Source organism: Toxorhynchites rutilus, chromosome 2 (genome assembly GCF_029784135.1).
Source record: "Toxorhynchites rutilus septentrionalis strain SRP chromosome 2, ASM2978413v1, whole genome shotgun sequence".
Lineage (NCBI taxonomy): Eukaryota > Metazoa > Arthropoda > Insecta > Diptera > Culicidae > Toxorhynchites > Toxorhynchites rutilus.
The window spans coordinates 34952727-34979996 of NC_073745.1; the positions used below are offsets into that span (position 1 = coordinate 34952727).

Consider the following 27270-nt stretch of genomic DNA (forward strand, 5'->3'; position numbering starts at 1 on the left):
CAAGTTAAGGGAAAAGCAAAGTCTCACTCGAACCGTGCAGGTCTCCAGTTCCCTGTTGGTCGCATTCACTGATTGCTCCGCAAGGGTAACTAGGCCGAACGGATTGGTGCCGGAGCACCAGTATACCTAACAGCGATTATAGAGTTTCGGCCGTCGGAGTGCTCGAGTTGGCTTGCAAAGCTGCTCGCGACAATCAGAAAACCCGCATCAAGAACAGAGCAGCTTCGGTTCGGCGCTCATCAAGGCAACAATTAGTTTCAGTGAGTGGCAAAGTGTTTCTCCGGCACGTCGCATTAAGTGTAATTTACTGAACAATATGTCACAAGCTGGATGGGAAGAAATTTTCCAACTGTGAAAGCTATGGCGAGTGGCAAACGCAATAGCTAAACAGGAAGGTTTAACCGAACAAGATGGGAATATCGAGTGATAACAAAAACACAACACCAAAGGTTCTTTTCAGAACCATCAACATATTCATAAAGAGTAAACAGTAAACTAATCCATTTTTCAGGTGGATAGGTAGGTATTCACGTAGGAGAAGAAAATAAAACAATATATTTAAAATATATATTTAAACAAAAGCTGTCCCCTTTGTATAGTCCTACGTCACTCCGGTTATGTCCCTGACATTACCCACCCGTCTTTTTTTTTATCATTATAATACTCACCGTTAAGCAAGACGCACAGCAGTATCTCCATGCGGAGCCTCATTTTGAACGTGGGAATGCGCTGATGTCAGTAAACTATCACAAACCGTTCTTCACTAAATAGTTGCAATTCTTTCTTCAAATCACGTTTGAGTCACTTTCAAATCACTGTCTTTTTTCTCTACTCGAAGACACTACCGAAGGAGCATCATTCAATTTCTTGCTTTCCAGTTCAACCCGAAGCGAACTATGACGACTCGGACTGTTCTCACGATGTCACGTCGGTTGCGTCGCAAAGGCGTTTCTGTGGTTTGTTTTTATTTTGTTGCGCAGCAAAAAAAAAACTCTCGTTCGATGGGTGACTTTTTTTCGTTGCGAGACGGTTCGGTGTGTGTTATCTGAAAACAGAACAGAGAACAAATTGTTGATTAACATTTATTTCACTCGGTGAAGGAATAGATAACAGAAATAACTAATTTGAAAGCATTCATCGACACACATGTCGGGAAAATGTCCCAATCAACCCAATCACAATTCAAACCGTGTAGGGGCAATTAGCGACAAACCATTAAACTGATCGCCGGGGCTCTGTGTCCAATCCCACAGCTAATTAAAATCGTTTTTCTCCTGTGATTCCCCGACACGAGGTTGCCCATTCTGACGGACAGATTGCGGATAATTGACGGTGTTTTAGCTGGTGTGGCGCTACGTTTAGGTCCTGATTGATAGTGAAAAAATAAGTTGCATTTCGCTGGCATCTCGCGATGGCGTGCGAGAAACACGTGCGGGGGCTCCATTTTTACTTTCGTTTGTGTTATGTTGTCACTACCTCGAAAAGTATCAAAACGAATAATTTTGGAAAGCGGGAAATTGTTACTAGATGCAGTAACAGTTGACCTCTCACCACTGAACAGAAAAAAAAACGCTGACTCAATCGTCGAATCAACCGACGATCGGAGTTGATGATAAGACAAGAAAGTTAATTACCTTCGAATGACCATTGATCACTTTCGACCGGCTGCTTTCGTGATGTGAGAAGTAAGTACTCGGTGTAAGAAATTAAGGTTAATTTCATCGAACTGCCGACGGGGGTTGAATCGTTGGATTATGCAACGAAAGCCGTGAGAAATGGTACTGCCCTCACTGACCGCTACCGATGCATAATCAAACGGGGATGTCGGTCACCTGCAGTCAATCATTGTTTTGTGATTTTTCAGACATTAAATATATATTTTTCATTGGCTAAATTGTGAAGTAACACGAAATCATGAGATGCAGATGCAGGGGAACAAATGAGATGAACCCCTTTTCATTATTCGACATTTTAGAAATAATTCCAATAAAGTTCATCCATTGTTTCGTTTTATTAGGGCTTGGTTATAAGCCCATTATCATTATGAATTCTGGAAATAACAAAAATTTTAATGAAATTCTATACTCTCAGAATATCTGAAACATCTACGATTTCCACAAGCCATACCGAAGTCAGAATCAAACTGATAAAACTGAATAAATTTCTCCGTTAAATTTCTCGTACATTTCTCGAAGAGTTGTGAGCATTTTAGTATTAAGAAAATTATGCTCCGCTAGGAATTGGAAATCAAACGTGTAACAGAAATAAAAATGAGCAATTCAATTTTCATTTTCAGTTGCACTTCGTTTGCTATTTCTGTTCTAGTTCTTTTTCAAATTTTTTAACTCCATGTCTATCAGTAATTTCGTTTTCAATTCCATTTCCTTTTCAGTCCCATTTCCATAGTAAAATTTTCATTTTCAAATTTCGTTTATCTATTCTATATGTTTGTTTTAAAGTATTTCTTTTGCTATTCTATTTTCTCTCTCAAATTTCAATTTTTAATTTTTGTTGTTGTTGATTTCTGCTTTTATTCACATTTTCATTTCTTCTTCGATGTGTAATTTTCATTTTCATAAACTTCTTCAATCTAATACTAAGTATTCTAGCCATGTTTTTATAACCTATTTCCATTTCTAATTTTAATTTCACATCTTATTCAAAAAAGAAACTGGGCAATTTCATTTTCAGTTTTGATTCCTCTTCAATTCAACATATAATTTCTTTTTCAATTCCATTTACAACTCCTTTTGCTGTCCCTTTTTCCCAGTGTTCCTTTAATTTAGAATTTTGTTTTATTCTCATTCATTTTGAAGAGATTATCCATTTCGCTAAACTCCTCCATATTACTATATTCAATTTTTGATCAATGATTTGATCATTATATCGTTGATTTCTATTTTTATTACATTTTCATTTTCACTTAATTTTTTGAAATTTAATTCCCGATTGTTAGCGTTGAACTCGTGGTGCTAACCCCACGTACGATTAATTCACTTTGTGGAAGCGTGTTTATGATTCTGCGAATATTAGTCGAGCACAAGTTAGTACCATAAAAGGCCTATGCTTATTGCTGGACTGAAAATATACACAGGAGAAGTTTTTTTGCTGTCTTCCTTCTCTTTCTCTCCTAACGATGCATATAAGCCTATTTACCATCGCGATGCAATATGTTTTCTATTTACATTATATACACATTATACACATATACGGTTGCTATCTATTGAAGCCTGATTCTAGAAATTTCCTTCGCGCTGTGTGCTGGAGAATTGCATCACGTTCTATTGAGATTGCATCATGCATTATGTATTATAATATATATCTTCTGTATGACTCATCGCGAACCAAAGAATCACTCGAAAGAAAAGGAAAACTCTCGACAGTAAAATATGTGTTCTCTAGAATTTTCTGGAATTGTGATGTTCTCGAATTTTCTTCTGTAACCGTAACACCAATATTGTTGTCTTTTTCTATTTTCGTAACAATCGAAATATTTATTGTAAACCTTATCTCGAGTCAACCACGATCAATTAGATAGGTATTATTCATATGGTTTATAAGTTCATAGGCTCAAATGTTGAAATGTTGATGGGTCGGCCTCGTCAGGCAAACGCCAAAATAGTCTAAGTAGAAAAAAAGTTCGAATAAAGCAATTGAAATAGAAATAAAAATGGAAAATTGAAAAAGGATTTTAATAACTACCAAATTAGTAAACAGTATAAATTATAGAAATTGAAATGGAGAAGAAAATTATAACGGAGAGTTGTAAAATTCGTAAAACTGAAAACAATCTCATAGAGGTAGAAATTGGAATAAAAAAATAATAAACCGAGAAGAGAAATCTCTAATAAATCCATCTAACGACTAATAGTCGTAAAATTGGAATTGAACAAAAAATCCGAAATAGAACGAAGTTTATATTTAGAAACATGAAAAAAAATAATGATGAAAAGAAAATTGTAGAAGCCTTAAATATAAAAAAAATAATTAAAATGGAAATTTGAAACAAAAAATTGTTAAAATTTCAGTATAAACAATAAAAGAAATAGCATCAGCAATGAAATTTGAATGGAAATGTAAATAGAAATAGAATTGGATTTGGAAAAGAAAATATAATTAAAAGTAGATATGGAAATATAAATAGAAAAGTAAAATCGAGCAACAGGTTTCGAAAATGGATAAAAAAGAAAAGGAATGCAGATAAGAATGTAAATCGAAATAGAAATCAATGAAAATATTCAATCAAAATTTCTCTGGAATAATAGAAACATGAATGGAAAATGGAAAAATGAATTAAGTTTAATAGATAAATCAAATTAAATAATATAAAATTTTATTTTTCAAATTCAGGTGCACTTCCGTTTTTACAGATCTGTTATCATTTGTTTCCCCATTACACGTGTTATTTTTGCTGTTTATATTTCATCAATCTTTCTGTTCAAATTTCCAGTGAAACTGAAATTGGAAATAGAAAGAGTAACAAAAAAAATGTACATTTTCGTTTTCAGTAGTACCTCTATATCTTTTCCTGGTCTTTTTTTTTCGTTTTCTATTCCATTATCATGAACATAGGGCTGAAAGAACTCAATTCTCCAGTTTCTTGTTTTTCAGTTTTATTCCTTTATTCCTTATTATTTTAATTGGATTGTTTATTGCTATTATTATTTCCATATAATAAGAGTTGCTATATTTGTTTTTTTTTATTTGTATCTATTTTCTCATCATCATTTGTATTCTCTGTTCAATCCAATTTTTGTCTCCATTCCATGAGTATTCCTTTTTCTCCTTCTCTCTTTTCTATTTTTTATTTATTTTCCTAATGATCTATATTTGCAATGGCATTTAAATTTTCTTTTTCCATAACATTTCCAATTGCGATTCCATTAGTACTGTATCTAGTCTTACTTTTATTCCATTTTTTTCTTCTATCACAATCTTACAGGTTCTCGAGTAATGCAGCTTACAATACCTAATTTGAACGATTTTTAGTCATCTTTCAGCACAAATATCCAACTGAGCCTGAGGTTATAGATTAAAATATTGATGTTTCGGTCTCGTCAGGCAAATGCCAAAATAGTCTAAGTAGAAAAACATGTATCGAAAAAATCAAATAATAGAAATAAGAAAATGAAATAGAAATAAAAATGAAACAATTAATCAAAATCGAAAAAGGGAAAAGGAATTAAATCAATGTCAAATTAGAATAAAATGGAGGTCGAAGTTGGAAGGCAAATGTAAACAAAAAATAAAAAAGAACCGAAAAGGGAAATCTCTAATAAAACAGAAATACTAGTAGACGTAAAATTGGAATTGAACAAAGATTCCGAAATGGAATGGTGTTTATATTCAGAAACAGATATAAAAATAATGATGAGAATAGAGAAGAAAATTGTAGGATCCTTGAATAGATGAAAAAAATTAAAATGGAAATTTGAACCAAAACATTATAAAAATTTTAATCTAAATAAAAAAGTAATAGCATCAGAAATGAAAAATGAAATTAGAATGAAACTGTAAATGCATATGGAATTAGATTTAGAAAAAAAAAATCAAATAAAAATTAGATAGGAACATAGTTATAGCAATGCAAAACTGAACAAATGGAATTTAAAATAGGAATATCAATGGAAATAACAAAAATAGATGGAATGTGGATGAGAATGTAAATCTAAATAGAAATTAATGAAAACAATTAATCAAAAATTTCATTGAATTGAAACAAAGACAACGGAAATAGAAACAAGAATGGCAAATGGAAAAATCAATTGAGCTTATTAGAAAAATTCAATGAATAAACATTCTTTTAAAAATTCAGTTGCACTTTCATTTACCGTTCTATTAACAGTTATATTCTCATTACTCGTACTATTTATGCTGTTATATTTCAGAAATCTTTCAGTTCAAATTTTCAGTGAAACTGAAATTGAAAATAGGAAGAGTAACAAAATTGAAAATGGACATTTTTGATTTCAGTTCCAGCGAGGAACTTAAGAATTGAAAATGAAAAAAAACAAGATCATAAAAGATATAGTTTCTGATCTTGTGTTTTTTTTTCATTTTCTGTTCCATTATCATGAACATAGGACTGAAAGAAATCAATACTTAAATTTCTTGTTCTCCATATTAATTCCTTTTGCTGTTTTCTTTTCCGTTTCTATTTTTGATTATATTTATCTTAATGATTTCTATCTCCATTTACTTTTTCGCTTCCATTTTCAATATATATTGCTTTTGTTGTATTCTTCTACATTCCTATTTAATTCTATTTCCTATTTTATAACTGTTGTCACTTATATCTCCAATTCAATTCCAAGTTTTGTTTCTAGTTCTGTTATTGTTTTTCTATTTCCATATCTCTTGTTCAATGGTAAAATGGTTATTCTTTGGCTATTTTCATTTATATTTTTGAAATTATTCTGCTGAATATATCAATATTGATTATAATTGAATTGTATTTTTGTTATCATTATTTCCGTGTATATATTTTTTCCTATATTTGTTTTTATTTTTCATCTAATTTATATTCTCATCATTGATTTTATCCTCGTTTCAATTTCTTTTATTTCCTATTTTCATGGATATTTCTATTCTCTCTTCATTTTCTAGTTCTTATTCATATTCGTCTTATAATTAAAATTTCCAATGCCATTTTATTTATGTTTTTTCATAAAATTTCCAAATGCGATTCCATTACTACTGTATCTAGCTGTACCTTTGTTTCATATTTTTCTTCTATCACACTCAATTCATTTTTCATTTTTCAATTTCTATTATAATTTACATTTTTGTTTTATATCTTACAGAATTTTTTTGTTATATTATTTTATTGGTTAATTTTTTTCTATTTACATTCTCATTTCCTTTTCAATATTTTTTGTTATATCTGTTACTATTCCTAGTTGTAAATCATAACAATGATAGATTATCTTCATCTCATTATTTTAAAATTCATGTTGGAAGTATTTTTATTTATATTATTACATTATATTGTATCATAATTTTATTTTTTTAATACAGACTAACATTTATTTATAACTATCTGACTCGACGAACTTCGTCTCGCCCAAAATAGATTTTTTGATTTGAATACCTTCAAACATTCACGTTTTCTTACTAAGTGAACGTTAGTGAGTCCAATCACTGAACTCTTCATTGATTGATTACCTTTTGACTCTTAACAATTTTTGTTTGCTATAAATTGTCTAATACTTCTACAAAAATTCTTCTTTATAATATAAAATTATTTTCAGACACAATTCTAGTTCAAGATTCTTCAAGCATTTGGAAATAACATGTTTCTCCGTTGCATGGAGTACATTAGGGCCCACCAACACATTTGGCCTTCCATTTTTGTTTATATAGATAGAAGATAGAGGAATGCGTTATTCCGTCTGAAAATCCATTTCCACTTTCGAACAAAAATCAATTTCGTTAGCGCCAACATCAAATGGACTAACAACGTTTAGCTAATTGTAGAACATATGGGAATTCAATTTTCCGATTTTTCTCTCCGCTATACAGGTAAACTTCGATATAACGTACATTTCACTTTTAAAATTGTACGTTGTATCGAATTGTACGTTATATCGAATTATAATAAAGTACTCACAAACGTAGTCTATAATACATTATTGTGTTGCTGTTTTAGTAAAGTTAATGAATAACTTTAATTAGAAGACGAGCCAGCCTTTCTCATGATGTTTCCCCTCGTACTGTTGATTAAAGCTTGATTCATTTAGAATCCGGAATTACAAAACCAGCTGTATTTCGGGATTGATTGAAGGTACAAAAATTGTTTTAGCATCACAAAACAGATTATTCATTGATCTATCAGAAAAAAAATATTGAAAAAAAAATTCCTAGATAGATAGATATAAGATATGGTAATGCGATATTTCGCCTTAAAATTCATTTCCACTTACGAACAAAGATCAATTTCGATAGCGCAAACATCGAATGGACCAACAACGCTCATTATGATGTAATTTTCGAACATGTGGGAATTCTATTTTCCGAATTTTCAGACCTTCCTTCAGAGTTTTCCGAAAATTTTCCGATTTTTCTCTCCACTATATGGATCCACGGAAAGTGACGAATACAACAAAATATAGAAGACTAAAATCGGACCATCCCTTCTTCGGGTTTTCCGCTTACCAACTGATTTTGTCTTACATTTTTATTCATATAGATCATAATCGATTTCTTATTATCTGATAGCATTTCCTACCTTCGCGTGAAGTATGTTCCGTGGTGGAGTGTTATTAATTTTGTTCGAGAATCATGAGCATATCCCCATGTTTCGGATTCGAACTTCTATTTCTAGGGATCTTTTAATTTCAAGTGATTTGTATTAAGATTCCAGTTTCTAGATATAGATTGATTTCTTTTCACACAGCTTTTAACGTGGTTGTTTCCTCTAGGTATAGAGCCCTTGCCCTGTGGACTGGTTCCTCCCTCGCAATCACTCGGATGGTAAATTAATTTTGCAAAACACTTTGTTCACTTCCAAACGCCTAACTACACAATTTTATTTTTATTTTTAGAATTCAACTACAATTCACTACTTTATTTACAATAATTTTACAATATTTCGGAAATATGGTTTTGGGTATTAAAATCGGTTTATCCTCCTAGGCTTCCAAATGAATAGTGATGGGGTCTTTCTTTTAGGTGATTGGTGACTCCTATAAAACCTTTTTCTTCTATTATCTTTTGAAATTCTATCCTCTATAGTCACAATACTTCCTTTTTGTTTATTGTTTTCTCCTCTCTATCCCTTTTCCTTTCTAGCTTCGATTCATTCCTTTGGTATCCGCGTTGACGGCATTGAGCTTCGTATTACGAAATGGGGGAGCAGGCATGACAATATGGGTTTGCAAAAGAAATGAACGTGCTTTTAAAATAAAAATTATGAATGAAAATTATTTTTACCAAACCAAATTAGTACTCTAGGTAAACTAAAATCACTTTTGCTTGCAAGTAGTAAAAAAATATCATACACAAATTGTGTTTAAAGATAATTTTGATATATAATGGCAAGTTTTGGTGAGAATATCTGAAAATTGATAGAAAATAGTTTAAATTGGGGTCAGAACAGCGTACTTATAGAAGGCAAATAACGCAAAGAAAAAAATTTCATTCAAATTTTAGCAATTTAAAACTGCCTTAGGGTCGACTAATCTGATAGAGAATAGTTGACCTCATACAAACTAATATCGTATCCAGATGTCGACACCATTCCGCCGTCAACGCGAATTGGTTGGTGAAGTTTGAAGACGAAACGATTTTACCTATGCAGCAAAATAGTTGATGTCGGGAGGTTCACCGAATTTATAATTAATTGTTGTATCCAACAGTGGTAATAATCGGAAGGCTGGAGAGCATTTGTGACATTCTACTACCAAGGCTTGCACAATTTTACTAACCAATAGGGGAATGAAAGGGGTGTAAGTGATTTGATCGATTTCTCTTCATCAACTTTTTATTGAGTTAATAACTCAACTGCACAAACCTTTAAATTTGAGTTTGCTTTAGAATCCGATAGGTGAGGTTCTGACTTATATATGTCTTCAATCAAATATCTTTTATATTAGCAATTTTGGGGAATTCTGTGGAGAATATTTCCAATCTTTCGAACATCAGGTCGAGTATATTATTGATAAGATGGAGAGATATAAAGAGTTTGTGTCTACGGAAGAAGAGATAGCTTAAGCATTTTTACTCCAGCGGGTTTACCTCTTTATCATTGAAAATTAAATTAAAAATTTTCTTCATACAACGATCGGAAGACCGAAGTGCATTTACGATTACATATTCACAATATAGTATCTTATAGTTTTACTAACCAATTCTCTCAAAAGATACATTGTATGCGCTTATGTGCATTTTATGACAGATCCCAGTTCAGAAAAATATTTAAAATGGCGAGTTTTACTGCCGGTAATAATCGTTGTCTAAAACTTGATTTTTTAAGAGCACAATCTTACAGGTTCTTGAGTAGGTCCTTTTACAATGCTTAATCTGATCGATTTTTTGGTCGTCTGTCAACACATATTTTCAACCCAGCCTAATAACACTCAAACAATTGTCTGATGATTCATCATTTCGTTTCAATAACTTTCGCTGGTGATTTCATATAACTTTTAATCAGATATATCGAAGAATATGCTGCGTGTCGGATTTACCAATATTAAAACAGAATCTAATCGTAGCTCTTCCTTCGAAACTTATTTCCGATAGTAATACCAAACATAAGAAAAATGTTGACACAATGCTAGTATGTATTATTTACATCCAAATGTCATACATATTTAGTTTTGTGACAATGCTGGGCTAATGTATTTCCAGAATGTTGAAAAATGTAGTTAACCGGTTCCTGTTGAATAAGTCCAAATAAAAAAGAAGAAAAGATTTGCAAATCTCAATGACATGTTTTTCTGGTTCCCTGGAGACAGTATTTTTAGATAATCTCTGTGCTAGACTATATCCCGATCTTCTCTTGTCAAATAACTATTCATTTGGGGGTCGGTTTATCTAGTGATTATTATTAGTATTATTAATGTCATGAAAAAAGATTGAACAATAGTTTCCTCATTGCTATAGCCGGAGGGCATCAGAGACCGAATTATCAAATCAAACTTTCAACCAATTTGCAAACTCTTCAGTGACTTCATGGACAGTCCTTCATCGTAGCCACTGTCTCTGTCACGCTTGAGATGGACCACTCCCAACAGTAGCGCAAACAATTAAAACCAGGCTAATAGGTTCCATTGAAAGTGTTTAGTGGTTTTTGTGCCCGGAAACCACTCTTCGAAGAAGCCACTAGGGCTAACAAACCCAAAGCTTGGTGTGGCTAATAAAAAAAATTCCCAGGTTTCTCTGTTTTCCAGTGTCTCGACCAACCCCTCCCCCCCCTCCGAGGCAGAAGTATCCGACAGACACGTCTCGGACGAGTTTGGCCGGAATGACCGCTTCTCGTGTCCTGTTACGGTAATAGTTATTGCAGTTGGTTAGTTTTTGGGGTTTTGCTAATTAAATAATTAGGAGCATGAAGCGCGCAGGTAGAGGAGAAAGAAACTCGAGAGATACGCCGATCTAAATGAGACTGAAATTATTGTTTTTCCTATGGATGGGTGTGTGTGTGTGTGTGTGTGTGTGTGTGTGTGTGTGTGGAAGTACCCTAAATGGGTGCTCATAACAATTAAGGGATGCCCATCAAAGCCGGCAGGGGTGGTTTGATAGTATTCTAAAAGACAAAACATGATCGTTTGATGGGGTTTTCACAGGCACGGCGGTTGAGTTCAGTCACGTTTAGAGTGGTATAATGGGGCGAATGAAATGGCCGTAATGAGCTCTCTGGGAGGCGATTTTGGGAGGTAGCAAAAGTGTGACGCACACGGGTTGTAATTTACTGTTTATTCCCTTGAACGAGGCTCAAGATTAGGGAGTTTTCAAGGGAAGATAATAAGCGGGAAAATGTGGAAGGAAACATGACTTGTGAGGGACATACAGTGAAAGCTCTCTATAGCGACATCGCAAGGGACCGTCGTTATAGAGAAATGTCGCTATAAAAACTGTCGCTATAGAGAATCCGGATGTCGTTATAAAGAGAGAAACGCTCAAGTCCATGCGAAACAAATCAATTATATTATTAACGAAGGAATTAACAGAAAAAATTGAAACAAAACATTAAACAAGACACAAAATTCAGCTTATTTGTCCCCCAACAAAGTTTTCTTTAAATCAAAAAATTTTGAAAAGCTGTCCTTTGGTAATTTTTTGCTAGTTAATAAACCAGCATAAATCGTTTGGAAAGCATCTTCTAGCTGGTTTTGAGAGGGTGTGCTTATAGTTTCATTGTCAACTACATCGTCAGGTACTAATCTGTTTTGTATTCCTTTTTACCCACACGGTATCGTTTAGTTAGTTTCCTATTGCGCATCACAAGAGCTTCAAAGCGATCACGTCTCTTTCGAGAGTTATTTTTTGCATTGCTCTTTCGCTTTACGATATGGTACAGCTTAAAATTATGTGCAGCAGAGTTTTGAATACATATATGAAAATGTACCGTCAGCAGAATCGCGTCTGAATATATGTTCAAGTTGAGTGATGTTTCAAATTTAAATTTCTCTGTTTTTGTAAAGTATCCGAATATTAATATTAGTTGCGCACGAACATTTAATCGTTCACAAAACATAATATAGACTATTTTCGTTCATAGTCATATACTAAGTTCAATCAAGTTCATTATTATTGCACTGTTGGCGTGACCTTGAGAATTGTCGCAATAGAGAATGATATGTATGAGCGGTAATGTGTCGCTACAGGGAATGGTCGTTATAGAGAAATGTCGCTATAAAGAAAAGAATTTCTATGCGATTTTGAAGGGACCTTTGGAAATGTCGTTATAGAGAGATTTGTCGCTATAAAAGTTGTCGCTATAGAGAGCTTTGACTGTAGTTGTAATCTTGTTGATCGTAATATCGTGATGGGAAATATTCATATTTTCATCTATTGATAATGCTGTTTCAACTTTTTCATTAGTTCAACACTAAAACGTGAAGACATCAACTCTTGCTCATTGAAAGGAGAGTTTGAACAACACATTTCCGTCTCATTTTACTGCTCACTTTTCCTTCTTGTCTGGCTCGGATTTTCAATCAAAAATAACAATTCCATTTGATGGGGAAGCCACCGGAAGGACAACAGGACCGCCAGCGGAGGGACAAATGTAATTTTTCAACGTTTTATGGTTATCACCGGAACATAATTTCAACAATCCTTCCATCTAGTGGTACTTGCGTTACTTTTTTGCGCCTCTGTTTACCCTCTTGCATCCGCCAGTGGTCGGTTGTTTGGACCTAGTCAACAAATATGACAAATTGAGGACCGGGCCGGGTATAATTCAATTCTTCAAGCCAGAGTTTTTCAGAGTGGTGCCCAATCATATTACACCAGCCATAACGACGGCTGAAACATTCACACTGAAAAAAAATTGTACATCTAGACAAACATTTTATACATTTTTGGTTACGCTTTATCATATAATGAAAATGCTTTTAATGAAATTAAAATCTTCCATTTAGTGATGTAGAATGTTTTCCCTTTCGTCACGCGTTGAGTTGTCTGCATTTCCATCAGCCGATTTCGTGTGCCGATGGGTGCCTGCGGAATTATGCGGAAACGCGCCGGTGAGAAACGCCTGAACGTATGCATTGTTATATCGTATTTGCGCGAGTTATTGAGAGGTCCAAATGGAATTAGTGTAAAGGGGGAGTGAGATTAGCTGACAGGAAATGTGGGGGTAAAGTGCAAGGTGTATATATATATATATATATATATATATATATATATATATATATATATATATATATATATATATATATATATATATATATATATATACTAGCTGCCACATATATACGTTGTTCTGCCAAATAAATTATTTCTAGTGAATATTTTGGGTGTTGAATAAAACACACTAATGTATTGTAAGTGTGTTTGAATATTTTAACGATCTTTAAAATAAATCGAATGTGACCGATAAAAAAAACGAATTAAATGATTTGAACGAAAGAGTATATGATGTTTCTTGGTGTATTTCATTAACGTAACTGACATGTTTGATCTCTTAAAAGTTAAACGTCAACTGAAAAAAAATAATATAAGTTTGTCGTAAAGTAGGAAAAATGAAATATAGAAAATAAATATTTATTGCTGTCTCCTTGTTAGAAAATACGTGCATGTGATTGTCAACATGGCTTAGTTTATAACAGCTTGGTCTCGTTCATAAATTGGAAAACGTTCAAATTAATCGTCCTGTTTGGAATCGCGTTATTTTATCGTTGTCATTCAATCGAGGAGTATTCATTACTCTTCACCGATTTGTAGAACTCAATATTCGTATATGCATATGAGTGATCGGATTTTACACTCTTAAACTCGTTCGCCTTGTCGCGAAACAACGGTCATCAAAATAAGTCATCCGTATTTGTGGTTCAATTTACTCTCTATCTGATCGGCATAATTCCGGAAATAATTCTAAATTGTTGAAATTTGAATGAAAATTATTATTCGATTTCGTTTGGATGCTAAATTTGTTATGAATGTGTTTGAATGCTAAATTTTGCGTGTTTATTCCACCCGAAAAACCATTACTATTTTTGCTTCATAGAAATGGAACATGGCCAATGTTGTTTACGTCGAATTGCGTGGCAAGGTTGTCACATTTGCTCAACTCGATTGGACTTGAGCTTGAACAGAATGCAAAATTGCGCTTTTTCCATTCAACAGAATACAACCAACAATATGTGGGGACGAATACGATCGAACTTCATTTTGTGTTTGAACACACGCGCAAAGTCATGACAATGCATTGCGCTTTGGCCTGGCTATAACTAAAGCTGTGTCGGCGTTGCTCATGATAGTGTCTCGCAAGTGCATGTATTATTCCTCGCACCGCTTTTGCTGATTGTGTAGTAAGAATTGCAGTCGTTCAATCTCTACCTTCGCGTATATGTCGACCATAAATTGTTGGCACAGCTTACGATATCTTGAAATGGCGTTTCTTGACCATGTCAAATCACCATATGATGAACATAAAAATCCTTCGAGCGCGTCCTCTGTTTGTTTCGTCGCATGTTCATAAATATTAAATCAAAATGAGAAATGATGTTCATAATGAATTAAGTCTCTGTGACGGGGTCTCATTGGTCTAATGTTTATGCAAGAGATTTTTCGTTAAAGAAACCCTTCTGACTTGCACTGTAGTCACGCGTATTCTTGAGCTTGCCACTCCAGAATACATTCAAGGCGTATTGTTCGTCATAGAAATCTCAACTATTTACTAATAAAAATGACGCAAGTAGGACTACGTTGAGAAGGCAAACCTTGGGAACGTTAGTGCCATTGAAGAAGAACATAGCGAGGGTCGTATGAACGGTGTGTGTCAACGATGAATTCCAGATTTTTGTTTTTTCTTCGCATTAAATTTCTCGTGTCACCGTGCTATCATGATTCCAGCAGCGCTTGTGCTTTGGATCTACACACGTGCTCTCCAGCTGATGTTTTATCAGGGTTGATGGCAATAGCGTGATTGTCATTTTGTAATCCGAGCAAATGTGATTTGAAGAATTTCGATAACTCATTGTGCTCATTCAAAAAGGCTTCCAGATCGTCGGAGATGCTCCCTGCTTTAGATGGATTGATGTTACTTGTGCATTTGTGGATGTTCAATGAAGCGGGCGTTACGCCATCAGTCATTGAACAAGTTAAATGAATTCGTTCTTTTGAAAAAACGAACAACGGTTAAATTATTAGAATATTTTTGACACAAAAATAATAAAATTGCAATTAAAAATAGGGAATTGGGGTCAAAATTTAAAGTTATATGTATGGTATGAAGTCAAATTTTTGAAAAAAAATATCCAGATCTTTTTTTCAGCATAGAGCCACCCTATTCGGTATTAAATGTATGGTTATCGGTATCCTACCGGTATCATATATAGTTTACAACCTATTCTCATACCTACCAAGTATTTTGAGTATAATTTCATCAACATCGGTCGAGCCGTTTCGGAGGAGTTCGGTAACAAACACCGTGACACGAGATTTATATATATATATATATATATATATATATATATATATATATATATATATATATATATATATATATATATATATATATATATATACATATATATATATATATAAATATATATATATATATATATATATATATATATATATATATATATATATATATATATATATATATATATATATATATATATAGAGATACTAAAGGTGTGATCGTGTCGTCAATAAGTGCGCGAGGGGAAACGGTATAAATATACAAAGAACTGTGGAAAGAGATTTGACTGCAAATAGAGACGTGTAAATTTTTCGTTTATTCGATTGTCGATAAATCGTGGGGTCATTTTTAAATATTCGATTCATTCGAATAATTATCTTTCTGTATTCGATTAATCGGGCGAATATTTATTTTTTGTAATCAAGAAGAACAGACATTTATAATAAAGAAAATATGACGTCATAATTTCAAAAGTTACATTAAATATAATTTTAAAATAAACATGGTGCAGAATAATGATTTTTGAATGAAATGGCATTTCAGTATATTGATTAATTTACCATTTCATGAGTTTTGAGGACGATTGAAAAATGAGCACACCATGAAAATGATTCACATTATTTTTATTATACCAGCATAAAATTTTTTCTGTTCAAAATTACCTGTTCTTCGAATGTTGTTGAAATAGCTGATTTGTTTGAATATTTCTGCTTGGTCCCTATACTTACTAGTTCAAAAGAAGTATATTTATAGAATCATTGACCACTAGTACGGTATATTTTCCTTGGCACTCTGAATTTGGATACTACTATTTTAGAACGGGAGCTGAGACCACCTTCTTCAAGTCTGCATTTTACTCCTGCAGACCCTGCATTCTTCTTCCCAGTCTCCTCCAACACCAGGGAATCATTTTTATGCTTCAACCGTAAATGGTTTAGCATATTCGATGAATCTTGACAAAACACCGCATTGGTCTGAAAGACCGAGAAATCAATAATTCGTTCATTTCTCAGAAAACATCAACACCACGACATTGCGATTCGCTCTAGCTTCATCATTCGTTGTTCGTCATCGTTTAGCGTATCGTATGAGTTGTATCGATTCAAGAGGTATTATTTCAAAACAGAAGGCAACATTCGTATAAGGAACGTAAGAATTTTGAATTTTTGCAACGTAAGAATTTTTGACGTAGGACTACGTCTAACCGGAAGATATAGAGGGTGAAATGGAAATCTAGGCACTGAACAAGTAGGAAAAAATGCAAGATTTGGAACGCTTATAAGTCGAGCATTTTTCAATAGATCGCAAAGGTTTTTGCATCAATTGATAGAAAATATATCTACGTATCTATCATAACGAATAACATTTCATTTTTCTTGAGATAAATAATTGAATAATTGTGAAATATAAAGCATTGTCAAAATGCACTATGTGCCCATTTTTGATTGGTCCATTTTGTGCTCCTCAAATCGTACCGACCAAAACGGGCAACCAGAGCAGCAGCGAAATAGAATGAAGCACGATTGGAAAGGAAGAAGAAAAAAATGAACGAAACATTGGTCGCAGTCTCACACATGCGTAATTCTCGAGCCAGCCAGTCAGCTTAAAAATCCCCGCTCCGCTGCCGTAACGATCATTCTCATTCAAACCGTACACCACATCGTTTCGCATCACAACATATCAACAAACCAACCCAAGCAGCCATGTCTGGACATGGTAAAGGAGGAAAAGTGAAGGGAAAGGCAAAATCCCGCTCGAACCGTGTTGATCTGGAGTTCCCCGCAAGGGTAGCTAGGCCGAGCGCGTTAGTACCAGTGCGACGTGCCATTGAATGTAATTTACTGTAAAATATGTCACAAGCTGGATGGGAAGAAATTTTCCAACTGTGAAAGCTGTGGCGAGTGGCAAATGCAATCGCTAAACAGAAAGGTTTAGCCGAACAAGATGGGGATATCGAGTGATAACAAAAACACAACACCAAAGGTTCTTTTCAGAACCATCAACATATTCATAAAGAGTAAACAGTAAACTAATCCATTTTTTAGGTAGATAGGTAGGTATTCACGTAGGAGAAGAAAATGAAACAATATATTTAAAATATATATTTAACGAAAGCTGTCCCCTTTGTATAGTCCTACGTCACTCCGGTTATGTCCCCGACATTACCCACCCGTCTTTTTTCATCAGATGCATCACGTTGCGCAGTGTCTCCTGAATCTGATTTCATTTTTGAAAATTTGACTGAACAGAAGATTTACGTATCCCCAAAAAAGGACATGACTTTCCCAGCGAAATACGACGCCGTAGGCAGCATTTTCGCTGTCTAGTAAGACCGATTTTCTTCGCCAAACGACTGACTGTCTCCAAATGTGAGGCCACGTATAGTTGTGGCTGTGACATGACACTCTGTCATAGCCTCTAGCGAAAGCCTAACGGCGGAGTGCCTCCATAGGACTGTTGCCAATCGCTAGTTTGTCGCGCCTCGTTGGCAGATAGATTTGCAACGATCGTTATCACCTAACGACTCGCGGCGATGGTTTAAAATATGTCGCCAGCATCGTAGCATCGTAACGCGGAAAATCCAAACCTAGACGACGGAGCGTCTTTTGGGGATTGAGCTGCAAGTATGGAATGTGTACAGTCTATCTTCGGCCAGTCACGTGATAAGCCATTTAAGGAAATGCTTGAAGATTATCTTGTTGCCTCTGTTTTGGGGTTGGAGTTTTAAGCAGTCTGAAGAAGATGGAAAAAGTACAAGAAAAGCCAAACAACTGCTGCAGACCGAATGGTTTGGTAACGCCACAAGATTGATGACTATTGGCCTGGCTGTGATGCAATGGGGAATCTGTTTTCTTCAGTTGTCGCATGAACGCGAAAAAGATAAACAAACGACGTTGTATCATTACGAGGAATAAGCATACGCCACACTATGTTTTCCAAAACCCTTGTTGTTGATGCGTTACCAAGTCGTTTGAAAACGGATTTATTTTTCAAACAAAACCATAAATCTGGAATCACGGCAAAACGCTAACGATTGGCGTCATTAAACTCTGCATTCAAAGAGAGAGAAAGAGGATTGGTTCAGAATATGCCGGTGAACTGCTACTGCTGCAGTAGCACCCAGTTTTATGTTGCAGCTAATTACCAATGTCCAGTACATTACCGCAAATTTATTCTCACTTAACAGCGAACGACAAAAAAATACTATCCTGCAGTGAAGCTTATTGTCGCCTTATGCCAACTTGACCCCGCCAAGCCGAACAAAAATGCGATGAATTTCGTAAGCTGCTAGCTGCTGCACCAACAGCAGCATTCTGACCATTTATCACCCGGTTCTGATCTTGCTGGGGGGAAATAAACAAGACTCCAACCTCGCCGAAGCGTTACATTGACCATTGGCTCGGGGTTCGTTAGAGGGAAACAAAATCCAGTTTTTCTCGCCATGACCACCATTCGAACAGGTGGGGCCCAGGGTTTGCCTTGAAAGAAGAAAAAACTTGATTTTGCAAATGTTAATTGAATTATTGACACTAACTAGCCGTGTGTCCTCCAAATAGCCCCGTTGTTCTAACGGAGAGTGGAATTCATTCCCAAGCACGGGTAGTCGATAATTTCATGTGTTTTAATTTGATTCCAATATCCGAATTATTTTCCAGCTGAAATAGAACCTTTCCCTCACGAACACGTGCCATTACACCCTCACACCACCCACACCATTAGCTGATATGAAGTCAATCTTCCGCATTTCTAATACTTGTTTGTTATTCCGCTTCCCCCCGGAACGACGGCGTTTGAATTTTAATGTGACCCATTACAGGCGGTTTGCTTTCCGAGAATCTATTACCGCGACCTTTGAGCGGATCGGCTTTTGGGGGGTTCCTGTTGGCAGCTGGGCCGGATGTTTCAAACTGGCACATCGATATCCCTTTTCAGGGGACGTGAGGAGCATCTTTTTTCGGGAGAATGTTTCTTGCCCCTGAATACCTCCATCTGTCAAATTTGCGGTTGTGTCTCAGAGATAACCCTCTTGTGTCTTTTTCATCAAATACACCATTTATTTCATTGAAAAACTGCTTGATCTTACACAGTAGTAGCTGAATAGAACGCGTTCACTTGTTCAGTCTTTCAACTTTTTGATTTTTAACGAATTTAAACAGAATTTTCTGCCGTTTATTCACATAAAAATGACTCCCAAATCATCATTGTACATTTTTAGCAGCCCTAAAAAAATTAGTATTGTCAGATAACTTTAGAAGTCTTTGGTTAAGCAAAATATTGGACTAATATTCCAAGTGCGGCGAAAAAAAAATTTTGTGAGTGGCAATTAACACGTTGAGTGCCACGGTTTTATAGCGACTCTGTGGAATTTTCCAAACGTATTAGGGCCATCGTTTCTTATCGTAGTGGAAGGTGGTTCGAAAGGGATTTTTTATAAGCTTATATGCTTATATTCGTTACCTTTGTAATCACTTTGTTATACTGTCAGTCACCGGTGACTGACGAGGCAGTCAACGTGTTAAAGTTGCCACGGCCTTACAAAGAGTTAACGTACAAGTCACATTTGAAATATCCAAACAAATTAAATTGCTCTGGTGACTTTATAAATCATTCAATGCTTTTTTGTAGTTGGTTTTAACCTATGAATCATGCTAAAGTATCACTGGTCGTGTCATTTTTAAAAGCCTTCATCCTTTAAATTGTTTCATATAATCAGTGTTATATTTTAATACATGGATTCTTTTATTCAAACTCATTGGAACTGAGATTTCATGTTATGTACCACCAAAAAAAAAAAAAGAAAACATTATCGTTTCTATTTCCCTGTCAAATATACGTCTAACAACTATCCGAGAACAAACTAGTTGTGAGAAATCTTGGTGCAAGTGAGTCACACTCTCTTACACTCTCTGTACTCTTGGCAGTTCGAGTGTGCGAAAACCTGTGTCCTGAAGCTGAAGCGCGCCGATCCGCATTCTGCCACACTGAGGAGTGCACGGAAGAGTGCATTGAAGAGTAAATTGAAAAGTATAATCTCATTCGGCATATGATCCACACGCATGTTTCATCTCGGTTTACTCGAACCATAGCGTTAAGTTGGTTGAAAGCCACTTCTGTTCTTTTACATGTGCGCATTAGGGTGCCAATGAATGTATGGGAAAAAATTGACCCTAAAATTTCAAAAAGTTATCCTATGCAAAATGTTCACCACCTCGAAAAAACACCCTATGCAAAATATCAGCCCAATCGGACTTAAGGGAGAGTGGCGCACTCCCGCATTTCCTTTACTCCCGCTTGTGTAATTTTTCGATTTTCAAAAAACTCAAACTTTGACCGCTTTGCGCCACTCTCTCTTAAGTCCGATTAAACTGATATTTGGCAAAGGGTGTTTTTCGAGGTGGTGAACATTTTTTGTGTGGTAGCTTTTTGAAATTAGCGATGACTATTGGCACTCTGGTGCGCATCCACCAGAGCACCAGCTAGAGCGCACAGGGAAGAACTCACCAAAGTATACTCTCCAGTGAATTTATCCGCTGCACTGTAGAGAGTTTGTGCGCTCATTTTTCACACTCTAGCGCAACGGAGTGTTGAGTTAAAAAAATATATAGGAGGTTGTATTCAAGACACGATCGAATTGTACACGTAGAACTACGCTGTAGTTTAATTCAAGTCGCTTGTTTATGACTGCGGATATTATTTTATATGTTACGAAAATTTTGAAATAACCATTCTACCAGTTTAGTCGCCATTAAATGTTTTATTTTATTGTAGAATCATTAGACGACAATTGTTTTATGATTCATTACTGTGCTCGCAGAACAATACATGCTCGAGATAAGCGCAGCTGTCATCCTTAGTGGAGAAAGTTTTGCTACTGACAAGCGAAACCTAATCACATACAAAATTCCAGAACGACGTTTACTTTCATGGTGAAAAGAGTAGCACTGCTTCATTAGCGAAAAGAGTAGCAGTTTTGCAACTGGCACGCAAACCCAAATAAATTAATAACTTATTATAACTTATTGAATAACTTGTGGTTTCAGCGTAGCGAAGATGCACTACTTTTACGTACGGGTTATGAAGCACGCACGTACGCACACAAATATCCATATATCGATGGCTTGAAGCAACTAAATATACACACATTTATCTCCATTTTGCGCTGTTCTCAACAGAAGCCCTTTCTGTTGATATTGCCGGTCTAAATTATCTTAGCTGTCATTTGAGAGAGATTTCCTACCGTCATGCGAAACCAAATCACTAACAAAATTCCAAAACATTTATTCTCTTGGTGAGCTGATGATAGCCTAGCTTGATGATTCCCCATACAATTGTGTAGCTCAGAACCTTAATGCAATGGCGTCAGTTTGATGCAATGATTGCAATGCCAGAGACAACAGCGAGTGAGTAGTTTGGTCGCGTCCACAGCTCAATCCGAAACGAAGACATGTGATGACGCAAAATAAGGAAGAACAAGCGATTGTCATTGCTTTGAATTCAGAACGATACTGAAAGTTTGCCTTCCTTCCTTCAAAAAAAAACTTCAAAAAGGCCCTTGGAAAACTTTACTTTATCCATCATATTACTCCTTCGCCTCCATTGCCTTGAGAAAGGCACTCGATCTCTCGCCGTCCAGCTCGCCCAGCAACGATGTTCTCCAGTCGGTGTGCTCACGAAGAATTAAAGTTTGCCTCAGCGAGATCAACTGTTTATACTCTAGGCAAATATTCCCCTTCGTTCTTCTTCTTTTTATTTGTTCACGGAGACTCTACATCTAACGGTATCCCCTTCGTTGCTCGTCGATAAGTTGCTCTTTATTGACAGCTCTGTTCTGGAAAGCACATAAATGAACAGAACAAATGTATGAGGAAATGGGAATGCTTCCAATTTTCATCAATTTGAACCATATACATACTATGGGATTGTAATGTACAGCATATCAAACAAATCTTTGGGAATTTCCGATTCGTTTGGTATGTAAATTGCCAAAATCCGTTCGCGGCAAAAATAGTTTTTAACGTTAACATTATTTCATAAAAACGTGACCTGTTTTCTGATTTGGCACCCTTAATGAAAGACGTAGTTCTACGTCAAAAACTAAGCTTCCATCATCTTGCGCTCGCACTTATCTAGATCTATGCTGCCCATGTTTGTATAGGAGACGTATACGACACAATGAACAAAATCGACTTTTTCGCTGTTTCGCATTCTACACAATGTAATACGTTTGTTCAACATGCAAACAAACATTTTTTGTTCGAAAACATTTGAGCAATTCTGAAAAAAACGTTTCCGAAAAATCACTGTTTGTTCGCATAACAGACGTAGTTCCATACAGCTTTCATACATCGTTCAAAAATCAACAATTGTCAGTATTATGTGCTATAAGCTAAATCTATATTTGAATCACATTCTTTGTCGAGTCCAAACATGTCTGTCACGATAGTGTCTTATTACTTAGTGTTTTCTAATAGATGAATATAAGAAACCATTAAATCATATAATTACTATTTTCTGTGCACGATGAACAAAGAGAAGCAATTGTGTTTTTGACGTGGGACTACGTCTAACCGGAATATATGGAGGGTAAAATGAAAACCTAAACACAGAACATGCAGGAAAAAATGAAAGATTTCGAATGCTTATAGCTCGAACATTTCGCACTGGATAGGAGGGATGTTTGCATCACTTGATAGGGAATATTTCTACGCATCTATCGCAACTAACAAAATGTTGTTTTTCATTAGATACACAATTGAATAACTGTAAAATATTAGGCGTTATCTAAACGCCCTAACTGCATCGTTTTGATTGGCCCGATTTACGGTTTCCCTAACACAGCCATCAAAACCAAGCAGCCTTGGGGAAATCGGCATTGCAAATACATGAAAGTAGGGGGACTTTTGTTCTCATCGAAAAATGTTCCCTAACACAGACTTTAAAACCAAGCAGCGAAATCGGCATTGCAAGCACACGAAAGAGCCTAGAGGCGAGTGAACTGAAAAGTTTAAACCCTCTTAAAGCCAAAAAGAAGAACCGGACGAACTTCCCAGTTTCAAGCAAATTCGAGATTCGAGAAGTATGTACACTTTTGGGATGTAAACTTCAGAGGGAAATGTAAAATAAAATAATCGTTTGATAATTTTTTTTTTGTCTTTATTGGAAAGATTTTCAGCCTTAGGCTGGTTCATCAAACGTTTGATAATTCTTCCGTACATATATTTTGTTCTAGTCATCATACCAAACGTAAAAGGTCCGTCATTAAATTTACTTGTAACGAAGAACAATCAATCACAATAAATGAATTGACTTTACACGGCATTTGTTCATTTTTTTCACTCACAGAGCAAATATATTGAACTCAATTGAATTTGGAAACTGTTTCACTCAATCAAGAATTTAATCAATACAAACGAATGATTGCTAAGCTAAGGTAGTTCCACGTGAACCTTGCGGTTATATCATAGATATAACCCACTAATTTTTTAATGTTATAATTACCTAAATTTCTGCATTTGAATCTTCAAGTAGATAATGAAACAATCAGATCAGTAGTAATATTAAAATAATATTGGTTCTTAGCATCGGATTCAACATTGAATTATTGCTTGAGCTTGAGCTTGGGTAGACTGTACAATTCGTAGTTGCTCTCCGTGATTGACATGAACCAACTAAATTGCACAAAGAACACACAGAATGAAGCTTGGGACTAGCAAATCATTCTCGTTGTGCAATTTTCGGTGATTCGAGCTTTAAATGGTCTATAACAACACCGGCCACGTCCTTACAGTCACCAGGGAAAGGGAAGGAATGTTAGTATGATATTCGCCGCCCGAAGGCCAGAAGGGTCGCCTCTATAGCGTGGTTCCCTAGCGTTTATCATGGAAGGGATAGTTGTTAGGTGGTTTATAAAAATCAGGATTCACTGAGGTAAGTGATGTGATTAAGTAAACGCGAATTATCGACCATTCGAAAAAAAAATCTGAAAATCTTGTATGTCATGACACGCGGCAGAGAAAATAATTATTTGACTAGCTATATATTGTATTTTTCATCCCGCGAACTCGAATCGCGATGGGGGAGAGTTAACTGTGGGAAACCTGAGAAGGTAATCGGTATAACTCCTCTAAACCTTATCAAACTGGCGATATATTCTCTTATTCATAGCGTAGTGTGTATTTAACCTCAATTGTGGTGACTGAGAGTTATTCTAGGGAAACCTGAGAAGGTAACCGATAGAATTCTTCTAAACCTCTTCAAAACCAATCGTCGATAAAGTCCGTTAATATTCGTGTATTTTGTATGAAAATTCAATTCTGCCGATTGAAAGTTACTTTTGGGAAACCTAAGAAGGCAACCGAGAAATTTCCTCCAAACCTAATCAAACTGACGATATATTCTCTTATTCAACGCGCGTGTTTATTTAAGCTCAATTACGAAGACTAAGAGTTATTTTGAGGAAACCTGAGAAGGTAACCGATTGAACTCTTCTAAACCAATCCAATCGTCGATAAACTCCGTTAATAATTGAGTATTCTGTATGGAAATCCAAACCTGGCGACTACGAGTTATTTTTGGGAAACCGGCGAAGGTAACCGATATAACTCATATAAACCTTATCAATCCAACGATTCAACCTCAATCGTGGCAACAGTGAGTTATTTTTGAGAAACCTGAGAAGGTAACCGAGAAAGTTTCTCCCAAACCTAATCAATTATATATTATATTCTATATTCTTCTATATATTATATTCTATATACTTCTCTATATTATGTACTATATTCTTCTATATATTATATTCTATATTCTTCTATATATAAATTCTTTTATTCAACGCGCGTAATGTTTATTTAAGCTCAATTGTGAAGACTGAGGGTTATTTTTGGGAAACCTGAGAAGGTAACCGATATAATTCCTTTGAACCTTATCAATCCAGCAATATATTATCTTTTTCAACCGTAATCGTGGCAACAGGAAGCTATTTTTGGGAAACTTCAAAAGGTAGCCCAGAGAACTCCTCTAAAATTGATCGGACCGCAACGCAACGGCACAACGGCGGACAAATAAATATAAATGTTACAATACCAAAGAAAAACATTAGTATCTACAATAACATGTCAAAATTACAAAATTACATACATATTTATGTGAAGCCAAACTATAAATTTCCATAGTATCTACAATAACATGTCAAAATTACTCGAATTCTTTTCAATTCCAATTAGTGTAAAAATTTATTCTAAATCTGAACATATACCTCCGATTTCCACATACAGTGGAATCCGTTTATAATGACATCGAAGGGAATCGATAAACGCGTTCTAATAAGCGGACGTCATACGAAGCGTTTTGTTTCTTACAAAGAATTTGAAATGAAAACCAAACTTCGTTTGTAATTACGTCATAATAAGCGGTTTGTCAATATAAACGGAGTCATACTAAACGGATTCTACTGTTTATTACAGATAAAAACAGACAAACACAGAACATTACCAAATCACACACACAATTCAATAAACATCATTGTTATGGAAAGAAAAACCGATTCATGGAAAAATAATATAACTCACATAACATTGCAGTTTTAATGTTGACGAGAAAAGTATGAATCTCTGGCAACACAGATGCTATATATGTTACAAATAAAGGCAAGCATTATACGCATACAAAAACACTCCTGCAGCCAGTGCTGTGACGTTCCAGTAGTGGTGATAGCATCACTGCGCCTATTCAACTCTGCTAGTTGGTATCCCAGAGAGCAGTGGAATATCCCTTTCCTGCTCACGTTGCTGCTGCTCTTCTCCAATATAGTACAGCGTTTCACCCACACACACATACTAGCCGTTACATTTAAACACGAACGAACATGACCGAACCGGTCGTGATTGAAAACAGTTTCACATAAATGCCAGAAAAAACGAATGAATCCGAACTCGGATATTAAATAAAGACAGTGGGAACAACTAAGAAAATTGGTTGTAGTGCTTCGAAAACAGCATTTTTCCATGAGACTGATGCCACTCCATCATTATTAGAAAAACAACATTGAATTGTTCCACATACTCAGCATTTACTCATACCGTTGGAGTAAGTCACTCCACCATCTTTATGCGATTGATCGTGATATTGGTAAATCATGTTGCTAAAATTACCAACATTGCAGATTGACTTTACAAATTCAATTGATTGAAAAAAAACACGAACCTGCTGTTCTTATCATATCCCAGAGTATTCTTCAGGAAAAAAAAGTACTATCTCGCAACAAATCAAGAGCACCTTTCCAGACATTTCACTAAAATTCTTCCAAACCTTTTTGATTTTATCCGATAACAACTGAAACTACCGACGGAGACGTTTGCACTATGATCGGAAATATAAATACTAACGCTACAGACAGATCGCATCCGGAAGCTACAAGTCGAGCGATGTAAGAAATTTTTTAACTTCCTCGAGCGGAAAAATCCGGTAATCCGGTGTTAACCGACGAGAGCTACCCGTCGATCCCATATCTAGTTCCAGAACCAACGAGCCTTAAAACGTGTAACTGACCAAGCATCCTGCTAGCGTTATGGTATTTGGATTGGTAGCTTTCGAAGGCAAAAAATAAACCCGGTGTTCAATACAGAAGGCGACAAAATGAACACCAAAGTCCAAATCGGGATTTAAGTCAGTATATT

General features: G+C 35.3%; 1 protein-coding gene across 3 annotated transcripts in view; it reads right to left on the bottom strand.

Moving 5' to 3' along the window:
* The window catches only part of LOC129764990 (mucin-2), a 200914-nt gene that overhangs the window by 108806 nt on the left and 64838 nt on the right, over positions 1-27270 (bottom strand). For all 3 annotated transcript variants that reach the window (XM_055764709.1, XM_055764708.1, XM_055764707.1), the window contains exon 3: positions 669-1045. In XM_055764709.1, coding sequence (XP_055620684.1) covers positions 669-711 — 43 coding nt within the window. In that variant the 5' untranslated portion in view covers positions 712-1045. The remainder of the gene's footprint in view (positions 1-668; positions 1046-27270) is intronic.